Source organism: Anomalospiza imberbis, unplaced genomic scaffold (genome assembly GCF_031753505.1).
Source record: "Anomalospiza imberbis isolate Cuckoo-Finch-1a 21T00152 unplaced genomic scaffold, ASM3175350v1 scaffold_1322, whole genome shotgun sequence".
Classification (NCBI taxonomy): domain Eukaryota; kingdom Metazoa; phylum Chordata; class Aves; order Passeriformes; family Viduidae; genus Anomalospiza; species Anomalospiza imberbis.
The window spans coordinates 3979-15653 of record NW_027099720.1 but is presented as its reverse complement, the minus strand read 5'-3'; the positions used below and the strand labels follow the sequence as shown (position 1 = coordinate 15653).

Here is an 11675-nt window from a genome sequence, read left to right as displayed (position 1 = left end):
CCATACCGGATTTTACTGGCCCAAACTGGCCCATACTGGTTTTTACTGGTCCATACTGGTTTTTACTGGTCCATACTGGTTTGTACTGGCCCAAACTGGGTTTTACTGGCCCAGACTGGTTTTTACTGGCCCAAACTGGTCCGGACTGGTTTGTACTGGTCCAAACTGGTCCGGACTGGTTTTTACTGGCCCAGACTGGTTTCTACTGGCCCATACTGGTTTTTACTGGTTTTTACTGGCCCAGACTGGTCCGTACTGGTCCGGACTGCTTTTTACTGGCCCAAACTGGTTTTTACTGGCCCAAACTGGATTTTACTGGTCCATACTGGTCCGTACTGGTCCAGACTGGTTTTTACTGGCCCATACTGGTTTTTACTGGTCCGGACTGGTTTGTACTGGTCCGGACTGGTTTATACTGGTCCATACTGGTTTTTACTGGTCCGTATTCGTTTGTACTGGTCTGTACTGGTCTGTACTGGTCTGTACCGGTCTGTACTGGTCTGTACTGGTCTGTACTGGTCCATACTGGTTTTTAGTGGTCCGGACTGGTCTGTACTGGTTTTTACTGGTCTGTACTGGTTTTTACTGGTCCGGACTGGTCTGTACTGGTCTGTACTGGTCTGTACCGGTCCATACTGGTTTGGACCGGTCCGTACTGGTCAAGCTGGGGCAGCTCGGGGTGCTGGTACTGGTTTATACTGGTTTGCACTGGTCCATACTGGTTTGGGTTGGTCCATACTGGTCCAAACTGGTCGAGCTGGGGTGGCTGCAGGCGCCTGTACTGGTCCATACTGGTTTGGACTGGTCTGTACTGGTCTGTACTGGTTTATACTGGTCCATACTGGTCCAAACTGGTCGAGCTGGGGCAGCTGCAGGCGCCTGTACTGGTTTGGACTGGTCTGTACTGGTCTGTACTGGTTTATACTGGTCCATACTGGTCTGTACTGGTTTATACTGGTCCATACTGGTCCATACTGGTCAAGCTGGGGTGGCTGAGGGTGCCGGGACTGGTCTGTACTGGTTTATACTGGTTTGTACTGGTCCCAAACTGGTCCATACTGGTTTCTACTGGTCAAGCTGGGGTGGCTCTGGGTACTGGGGGTGCCGGGACTGGTCCGTACTGGTCTGTACTGGTCCATACTGGTCCATACTGGTCTGTACTGGTCCATACTGGTCCATACTGGTCTGTACTGGTTTGTACTGGTCCCATACTGGTAAAGCTGGGGTGGCTCTGGGTACTGGGGGTGCCGGGACTGGTCTGTACTGGTCTGTACTGGTCCATACTGGTCCGGACTGGTAAAGCTGGGGTGGCTGAGGGTGCTGGGACTGGTTTATACTGGTCCATACTGGTTTGTACTGGTCCCAAACTGGTCCATACTGGTTTGTACTGGTCAAGCTGGGGTGGCTCTGGGTACTGAGGGTGCTGGGACTGGTCCGTACTGGTTTGTACTGGTCCATACTGGTCCATACTGGTTTGTACTGGTCAAGCTGGGGTGGCTCTGGGTACTGAGGGTGCTGGGACTGGTCCGTACTGGTTTGTACTGGTCCGTACTGGTCCGTACTGGTCCATACTGGTTTATACTGGTCCATACTGGTTTGTACTGGTCAAGCTGGGGTGGCTGAGGGTGCCGGGACTGGTCTGTACTGGTTTATACTGGTTTGTACTGGTTTATACTGGTCCATACTGGTCCGTACTGGTAAAGCTGGGGTGGCTCTGGGTACAGAGGGTGCTGGGACTGGTCCATACTGGTTTATACTGGTCCGTACTGGTCCCATACTGGTAAAGCTGGGGTGGCTGAGGGTGCTGGGACTGGTTTATACTGGTCCATACTGGTCTATACTGGTCCGTACTGGTCCGTACTGGTTTATACTGGTCCGTACTGGTCCGTACTGGTCCATACTGGTTTTAACTGGTCCGTACTGGTTTATACTGGTTTGTACTGGTCCATACTGGTCCATACTGGTCCATACTGGTTTATACTGGTCTGTACTGGTCCAGACTGGTCCATACTGGTCCGTACTGGTCCATACTGGTCCATACTGGTTTATACTGGTTTGTACTGGTCCATACTGGTCCGTACTGGTCCATACTGGTCCGTACTGGTTTATACTGGTCCATACTGGTCCATACTGGTTTGTACTGGTCCGTACTGGTCCATACTGGTCCATACTGGTCCATACTGGTCCATACTGGTCCGTACTGGTCCGTACTGGTCTGTACTGGTCCGTACTGGTTTGTACTGGTCCGTACTGGCCCATACTGGTCCATACTGGTCCATACTGGTCTGTGCTGGTCCGTACTGGTCCATACTGGTCCATACTGGTCCATACTGGTTTATACTGGTCCATACTGGTTTATACTGGTCTATACTGGTTTATACTGGTCCATACTGGTTTATACTGGTCCATACTGGTCCATACTGGTCCATACTGGTTTTAACTGGTCCATACTGGTCCATACTGGTCCGTACTGGTTTATACTGGTCCATACTGGTCCATACTGGTTTGTACTGGTCCATACTGGTCCATACTGGTCTATACTGGTCTGTACTGGTCCAGACTGGTCCATACTGGTCCGTACTGGTCCATACTGGTCCATACTGGTTTATACTGGTCCGTACTGGTCCATACTGGTTTATACTGGTTTATACTGGTCTATACTGGTTTATACTGGTCCATACTGGTTTATACTGGTCCATACTGGTCCATACTGGTCCATACTGGTTTTAACTGGTCCATACTGGTCCATACTGGTCCGTACTGGTTTATACTGGTCCATACTGGTCCATACTGGTTTGTACTGGTCCATACTGGTCCATACTGGTCTATACTGGTCTGTACTGGTCCAGACTGGTCCATACTGGTCCGTACTGGTCCATACTGGTCCATACTGGTTTATACTGGTCCGTACTGGTCCATACTGGTTTATACTGGTTTATACTGGTCCATACTGGTCCATACTGGTCCATACTGGTCCATACTGGTCTATACTGGTCTGTACTGGTCCAGACTGGTCCATACTGGTTTATACTGGTCCATACTGGTCCATACTGGTTTATACTGGTCCATACTGGTCCATACTGGTCCATACTGGTCCATACTGGTCCATACTGGTTTATACTGGTCCGTACTGGTCCATACTGGTCCGTACTGGTTTATACTGGTTTATACTGGTTTATACTGGTCCGTACTGGTCCATACTGGTCCGTACTGGTTTATACTGGTTTATACTGGTCCGTACTGGTCCATACTGGTCCGTACTGGTTTATACTGGTTTATACTGGTCCGTACTGGTCCGTACTGGTCCATACTGGTCCATACTGGTTTGTACTGGTTTATACTGGTTTTAACTAGTCTATACTGGTTTATACTGGTCCATACTGGTCCGTACTGCTCCAGTAACCAGATTTCCCTGTTTTTTCCCCCCACCCCACCGGAATTTCGGGAATTTCCCCGCAGCCGCCGCCCGCGCCCCGGATCTGTTCCCGCTGTCGCCGTGCGGCGCCGGCTCGCTCTTCTCCGTCGGCTGCGTCGCCGTCGGCTTCTTCCCGGCGCCGCTCCACTTCTCCTGGAGCGACCGCGACAACGGAAGCGTCGCCGCCGCCGCCGCCGCCGCCTTCCCGGCCGCGCCGCGCTCCGGAACGTTCCTGGCGGCCTCGCGCCTCGCGATGGAGCCGGAGGCCGGGAAATCCCGGCAGCCGTTCCGGTGCCACGCCCGGCACGCCCGCGGCAGCCGCAGCGCCGAGGTGTCCAACCCAGGTGGGCTTGGGGGGACGGGGAGTTGGGGCGGGGACGTGCCGAAAAACGGGCGAGAAACGGCGCGAGAACGGCGCAAAAATGGTTAAAAATGGCGCAAAAAATGTGCTGAATGTGCCCAAAAAAATGGGCAAGAAACGGTGCAAAAAATGGTGAAAAACGGCGCAAAAAATGGCGCAAAAAATGGGCAAGAAACGGCGAAAAAATGGTGAAAAATGGCGCAAAAAATGGCGCAAAAAATGTGCCAAAAAAATGGGCAAGAAACGGCGCAAGAACGGCGCAAAAATGGTTAAAAATGGCACAAAAAATGTCCTGAATGTGCCCAAAAAAATGGGCAAGAAACGGCACAAAAATGGTGAAAAATGGCGCAAAAAATGGCGCAAAAAATGGGCAAGAAACGGCGAAAAAATGGTGAAAAATGGCGCAAAAAATGGCGCAAAAAATGTGCTGAATGTGCCCAAAAAATGGGCAAGAAACGGCGAAAAAATGGTGAAAAATGGCCCAAAAAATGTGCTGAATGTGCCAAAAAAATGGGCAAGAAACGGCGCAAGAACGGCGCAAAAATGGTTAAAAATGGCACAAAAAATGTCCTGAATGTGCCCAAAAAAATGGGCAAAAAAACGGCCCAAAAATGGTGAAAAATGGTGCAAAAAATGGCACAAAAAATGTGCTGAACGCGCCAAAAAAAAATGGGCAAGAAACGGAGCAAAAATGGTGAAAAATGGCGCAAAAAATGGGCAAAAAATGGGCAAAAAAATGGTGCAAAAATGGCGCAAAAAATGTGCTGAATGTGCCCCAAAAATGGCCAAAAAATGGCAAAAAAATGGTGAAAAATGGCGCAAAAAATGTGCTGAATGTGCCCAAAAAAATGGGCAAGAAATGGCACAAAAATGGCAAAAAAATGGTGCAAAAAATGTGCTGAATGTGCCAAAAAAATGGGCAAAAAATGGCAAAAAAATGGTGAAAAATGGCGCAAAAAATGTGCTGAACGTGCCCAAAAAATGGGCAAGAAATGGCGCAAAAATGGCGCAAAAATGGCGCAAAAATGGCGTAAAAACGTCCTGAATGTGCCAAAAAAATGGGCAAGAAATGGCGCAAAAATGGGATTTTGGGATTTCCCCCCAAAATTTCAATATTTTCCCCCCGGAATCTTGGACTTTCTCCCGGAACCCCTCCGATCCCCCCAAAGTTTCCGCGCTTTCCCCCCACATTCCGGGATTTGCCCCCGGGCCTTCGGCGCGTTTCCCCAAAACCCCTCTTCTTCTCCCCGCCAGGCCCCGGCGCGCCGTCCGCCGCGCCGCCGGAGCTCACGCTGCGGCCGCCGTCCCGCGAGGACTTCCAGGGGCCCTACCGCAACTCCACCCTCCTCTGCCAAATCCGGGGGCCCCGGCGCGGCCTCGGCGCCGCCCCCATCCGCTGGCTCCGCAACGGCGCCCCGGTGCGGGAGGGCGTCACCGCCGAGGCGCCGGCGCCGGAAGGTTCCGGGCTCTTCGTGGCCGGCAGCCGCGTGGTGGTGACCGAGGCCGAGTGGGAGAGCGGCGTCGTCTTCACGTGCCAGGCGGGGGAGGAGATGAGGAACACCAGCAAGGCCATGGAGTGCGGATGTGAGTTCTGGGGGGACACACCGAAAAAAATCGGGGTTTGGGGGCGCTTCGGGGCGGAATTCCGGCGGAAATCGAGGAAGGAATGGGGTTGGTCGGAGGTTGGGTTGGGTTGGGTTGGGTTGGGCTGAGTTGGGTTGGGTTGGGTTGGGTTGAGTTGGGTTGAGTTGGGTTGGGTTGGGTTGAGTTGGGTTGAGTTGGGTTGGGTTGAGTTGAGTTGAGTTTGGTTGGGTTGAGTTGGGTTGGGTTGGGTTGGGTTGGGTTGGGTTGGGTTGAGTTGGGTTGAGTTGGGTTGAGTTGGGTTGGGTTGGGTTGGGTTGGGTTGAGTTGGGTTGGATTGAGTTGGGTTGAGTTGGGTTGGGTTGGGTTGGGTTGAGTTGGGTTGGATTGAGTTGGGTTGGGTTGGGTTGAGTTGGGTTGGGTTGGGTTTGGTTGATTGGGTTGGGTTGAGTTGGGTTGGGTTGGGTTGGGTTGGGTTGAGTTGGGTTGAGTTGGGTTTGGTTGATTGGGTTGAGTTGAGTTGGGTTGGGTTGGGTTGGGTTGGGTTGAGTTGGGTTGGGTTGGGTTGAGTTGGGTTGGGTTGGGTTGGGTTGGGTTGATTGGGTTGAGTTGAGTTGAGTTGGGTTGGGTTGGGCCATTCCTCAACACCAATGACCGCCATCAAGACCCTTCCAGTTGACCAATGCCCAACACCCACGATCGTTTTGGCTTAAAACCACCCAAAACCACCGCGGAGACCCTTCCAGTTGACCGTCCATGGTGGAAACCACCCAAAACCACCGTGGAGACCCTTCCAGTTGACCCCGACCCCTCGCCCCCGCCCCTGTCCCCCACAGACGAGCAACCCCTGGCCGCCGGCGACATCCGGGTGGAGACGGTGCCGCCGCTCTTCGCCGACATCTTCCGCGAGCAGTCGGCGCGGCTGACGTGCCGCGTCTCCAACCTGGCGGCGGCCGCCGAGGGCCTGGAGGTGGCGTGGCTCAAGGAGGACGGCGAGGCCTTGGCCACCAAGACGTCGCCGCCGACGCTGCAGCCCAACGGGCTCCTGATGGCCGAGGGCGTGGCCACGGTGAGCGCCGAGCTCTGGGAGTCCGGCCAGGAGTTCACGTGCCGCGTGACGCACCCGGAGCTGCTCTTCCCCAAGGAGGTCACCATGAGGAAGACCACGGGTGAGTTGTGGGGTCGGGTTGGGTTGGGTGGGGTTGGGCTGAGTTGGGCTGAGTTGGGTTGGGTTGGGTTGGGTTGGGTTGAGTTGGGTTGGGTTGGGTTGAGTTGGGTTTGGTTGGGTTGGGTTCAGACGGGTTGGGTTGAGTTGGGTTGGGTCGGGTTGGGTTGGTTTGGGTTGAGTTGGGTTGAGTTGGGTTGAGTTGAGTTGGGTTGGGTTGGGTTGGGTTGGGTTGGGTTGAGTTGAGTTGGGTTTGGTTCGGTCGGGTCGGGTCGGGTTGGGTTGGGTTGAGTTGGGTGAGTTGGGTTGGGTTGGGTTGAGTTGAGTTGGGTTGGGTTGGGTTGGGTTGGGGTGAGTTGGTTGAGTTGAGTTGGGTTGGGTTGGGTTGGGTTGGGTTGAGTTGAGTTGGGTTGGGTTCGGTCGGGTCGGGTTGGGTTGGGTTGAGTTGACTTGGGTTGAGTTGGGTTGGGTTGGGTTGAGTTGGTTGAGTTGGGTTTGGTTCGGTCGGGTCGGGTCGGGTTGGGTTGAGTTGGGTTGGGTTGAGTTGGGTTGAGTTGGGTTGGGTTGGGTTGGGTTGGTTGAGTTGGGTTGGGTTGGGTTGGGTTGGGTTGGGTTGGGTTTGGTTGGGTTGGTTTGGTTTGGTTTGGGTTGGGTGAGTTGGGTTGGGTTGGGTTCGGTCGGGTTTGGGTTTGTTGATTTTCAGAAGTTTGCCCCAAAACCCCAAAAAACCCCGTAATTCCCCCAAAACCACCAAAATTCTCCCCTAAATCCCCCCAAAACCCCAAAACCGCCTGATTTCACCCCAAAACCACCCCAAAAACCTCATCATTTCCCCCAAAACCCCAAACCCCCCGATTCCACCCCAAAACCCCCCGATTCCACCCCAAAAACCCCAAAACCGCCTGATTTCACCCCAAAACCACCCCAAAAACCTCATCATTTCCCCCAAAACCCCAAACCCCCCCGATTCCACCCCAAAACCCCCCGATTCCACCCCAAAAACCCCAAAACCCCCCAATTTCACCCCAAAAAACCCCAACCCCCCCCAATTCCACCCCAAAACCCCCCGATTTCACCCCAAAAACCCCAAAACCCCCCGATTTCACCCCAAAAAAACCCAAACCCCCCGATTTCCCCCCAAAATCCCATAATTCTCCCCAAAAAAAAACCCCAAACTCCCCCGATGCCCACCCAAAACCCCTGATTTCACCCCAAAAACCCCAAACCCCCTGATTTCACCCCAAAAACCCCAAACCCCCTGATTTCACCCCAAAAAAAACCCAAACCCCCCAATTTCCCCCCAAAATCCCATAATTCTCCCCAAAAAAACCCCAAACTCCCCCGATGCCACCCCAAAACCCCTGATTTCACCCCAAAAACCCCAAAACCCCCTGATTTCACCTCAAAAATCCCACAAATCCCCCAAAAACCCAGGAATTCCCCCCAAACCCCCATCATCCCCCCAAAAACCCCCAAACCCCCTGATTTCACCCCCAAAACCACATAATTCCCCCAAAACCCCCCATAATTCCCCCCCAAAAAACCCAAAAAACCCAAAAAAACCCCAAACCCCCCGATTCCCCCCCAAAAAACCCCAAACCCCCGATTCCCCCCAAAAAACCCCAAACCCCCACGATTTCCCCCAAAGCCCCCCAATTTCACCCCAAAACCCCATCATCTCCCCCCAAAAACCCCAAAAAAAACCCCCAAATCCCCCGATTTCTCCCCAAAAAACCCCAAACCCCCTTATTTCACCCCAAAACCCCATCATCTCCCCCAAAAACCCCAAAATCCCCCAATTTCACCCCAAAAAAACCCCCAAAAAAACCCCAAAACCCCATAATCTCCCTCAAAAAAACCCCAAAAAACCCCAAAGCCCCCCTTATTTCCACCCAAAACTCCATAATCTCCCTCAAAAAAACCCCCAAAACCCCGATTTCACCCCAAAACCCCCATAATCTCCCCAAAAACCCAAAACCCCCTGATTTCACCCCAAAAAAACCCCAAAACCCCCCAATTTCACCCCAAAAACCCAAACCCCCCCGATTTCACCCCAAAAACCCAAAACCCCCCGATTTCACCCCAAAAAAAAACCAAAACCCCCCGATTTCACCCCAAAACCCCATCATCTCCCCAAAAACCCAAAACCCCCCGATTTCACCCCAAAAAACCCCAAAACCCCTCGATTTCACCCCAAAAAACCCCAAAACCCCCCGATTTCACCCCAAAACCCCATAATTTCCCCAAAAATCCCCATCATCTCCCCAAAAACCCCAAAACCCCCCGATTTCACCCCAAAACCTCAAAACCCCCCGATTTCACCCCAGAACCCCATCATCTCCCCCAAAAAAACCCAAAAAACCCCAAACCCCCCAATTTCCACCCAAAAAACCCCAAAACTCCCCGATTTCACCCCAAAACCCCATCATTTCCCCCAAAAACCCGAAACCCCCCGATTTCACCCCAAAACCCCCATAATTTCACCCCAAAACCCCAAAACCCCCCGATTTCACCCCAAAAAAACCCCAACCCCCCCAATTTCCACCCAAAAAACCCCAAAACTCCCCGATTTCACCCCAAAACCCCATCATTTCCCCCAAAAACCCCGAAACCCCCCGATTTCACCCCAAAACCCCCATAATTTCACCCCAAAACCCCAAAACCCCCCGATTTCACCCCAAAAAAACCCCAACCCCCCCCAATTTCCACCCAAAAAACCCCAAAACTCCCCGATTTCACCCCAAAACCCCCATAATTTCCCCCAAACCCCCCGTTTTCACCCCAAAAACCCCAAAACCCCCCGATTTCACCCCAAAACCCCAAAACCCCCCCGATTTCAACCCAAAACCCCCCGATTTCACCCCAAAAACCCAAAACCCCCCGTTTTCACCCCGAAAACCCCGCCCCCGCAGCCGCCGCGGCCTCGCCGCCCTCGCTGTACCTGCTGCCGCCGGCGCCCGAGCAGCTGCGGCGCCCGCGCCTGGGCCACGCTCACCTGCCTCGTGCGCGGCTTCAACCCGCCCGACCTCCTCGTCCAATGGCTGCAGGACGGGCCGGCCCCTCCCGCCGGGCCGCGCCCTCACCTTCCGGCCGCGCCCCGAGCCCGGCCCCGCCCCGCAGGGCCACGCCCCGACCTACCTGAGCGTCAGCACCTTGACGGTGCCGGCGCGCGACTGGGAGGCCCGGCGGCGTCTTCACCTGCCTGGTGGGCCACGAGCGGCTGCCGATGCGGCTGGCGCAGAAGTCGCTGGACAAGGCCGCCGGTAAACCCGCCGCCGTCAACGTGTCCCTGGTGCTGGCCGACGCCCTCGGCGGCTGTTACTGAAAATCCCAATTTTTTACCCCAAAAAAACGCACTTTTCTTTTTTTTTTTAGCAGAGGAAATAAAGGTTTTGCAAAAAAAAACGACAAAAAAAAACAAAAAAACGGGGAGTTTTGGCTAAAAAACGGCGGTTTTTTGCTCAAAAGTGCGGTTTTCCCACGCCTTTTTAACCGATTTCACCAAAATTTCCGAGCACGTTTCGACCAAACTTCGATTTTACCAAAATATTGGAAAAAAAACAGATTTTCCTCCCCAAAATCTGGCTTTTTTTCCCTCAAAAAAACGACGTTCTCTGCGTTGTTTTCCCACCAAAACTGGGATTTTCCCCCCAAAGATTCCAATTTTTCTCCAACCCGCCTTTTTTCCCACCAAAACCTGCCATTTTTTTCCACCAAAACCTGCCATTTTTTCCCAAAATCGCCGCTTTTTCACCCAAAAAATCCCGTTTTCCCCACCAAAAACACCCAATTTTCACCCAAAAATCCCGTTTTTCACAGACTCCCACTTTTCCCCCCCAAAACAATCCGTTTTCCCCCCAAAAATGACGAATTTTCCCCAAAATCGCCGCTTTTTCACCCAAAACCCGCCGCCGTCAACGTGTCCCTGGTGCTGGCCAACGCCCTCGGCGGCTGTTACTGAAAACCCCAATTTTTACCCCCAAAAAAACGCACTTTTTTATAGCAGAGGAAATAAAGGTTTTGCAAAAAAAAAACGACAAAAAAACAAAAAAAAACGGGGAGTTTTGGCTAAAAAAAACGGCGTTTTTTTTTGCTCAAAAGTGCGGTTTTTCCTCCCACGCCTTTTTAACCGATTTCACCAAAATTTCCGAGCACGTTTCGACCAAACTTCGATTTTACCAAAATATTGGAAAAAAAACCAGATTTTCCCCCCAAAATCTGGGTTTTTTCCCTCAAAAAACGACGTTCTTCTGCGTTGTTTTCCCACCAAAAATGGGATTTTTCCCCAAAGATTCCAATTTTTCTCCAACCCGCCCTTTTTTCCCAAAAACAACCATTTTTCCACCAAAACCTGCCATTTTTTCCCAAAATCGCCTCTTTTTCACCCAAAAAATCCCGTTTTCCCCCACCAAAAAACACCCAATTTTCACCCAAAAATCCCGTTCTTTTAGACTCCCACTTTTCCCCCCAAAAACAATCCATTTTCCCCCAAAAATGACGAATTTTCCCCAAAATCGCCGCTTTTTCACCCAAAACCCGCCGCCGTCAACGTGTCCCTGGTGCTGGCCGACGCCCTCGGCGGCTGTTACTGAAAATCCCAATTTTTACCCCAAAAAAACGCACTTTTTTTTAGCAGAGGAAATAAAGGTTTTGCAAAAAAAAACGACAAAAAACAAAAAAAAAACAGGGAGGTTTTGGACAAAAAACGGCGTTTTTTTTGCTCAAAAGTGCGGTTTTCCCCACGCCTTTTTAACCGATTTCACCAAGATTTCCGAGCACGTTTCGACCAAAACTTCGATTTTACCAAAATATTGGAAAAAAAAAACAGATTTTCCCCCAAAATCTGGCTTTTTTCCCTCAAAAAAACGACGTTTTCTTCGTTGTTTTCCCCACCAAAACTGGGATTTTCCCCCAAAGATTCCAATTTTTTCTCCAACCCCACCTTTTTTCCACCAAAACCTGCCATTTTTTCCCAAAATCGCCTCTTTTTCACCCAAAAAATCCCGTTTTTCCCCCACCAAAACCACCCAATTTTCACCCAAAAATCCCGTTTTTTAGACTCCCACTTTTCCCCCCAAAAACAATCCATTTTCCCCCCAAAAATGACGAATTTTCCCCAAAATCGCCGCTTTTTCACCCAAAACCCGCCGCCG

The 11675-nt window shown here is 52.0% G+C and overlaps 1 gene segment (V, D, J or C); it reads left to right on the top strand.

Moving 5' to 3' along the window:
• Nucleotides 1–3399: 3399 nt before the first annotated feature.
• On the top strand, nt 3400–9876 carry LOC137466068 (Ig mu chain C region-like; the record flags this gene model as incomplete). The annotated part of the segment is given in 4 exon segments: nt 3400–3759; nt 5031–5360; nt 6194–6526; nt 9435–9876. Coding segments are annotated over 4 exon segments (1436 nt in total), but the record flags the coding sequence as incomplete, so codon positions are not given.
• Nucleotides 9877–11675: the final 1799 nt, after the last annotated feature.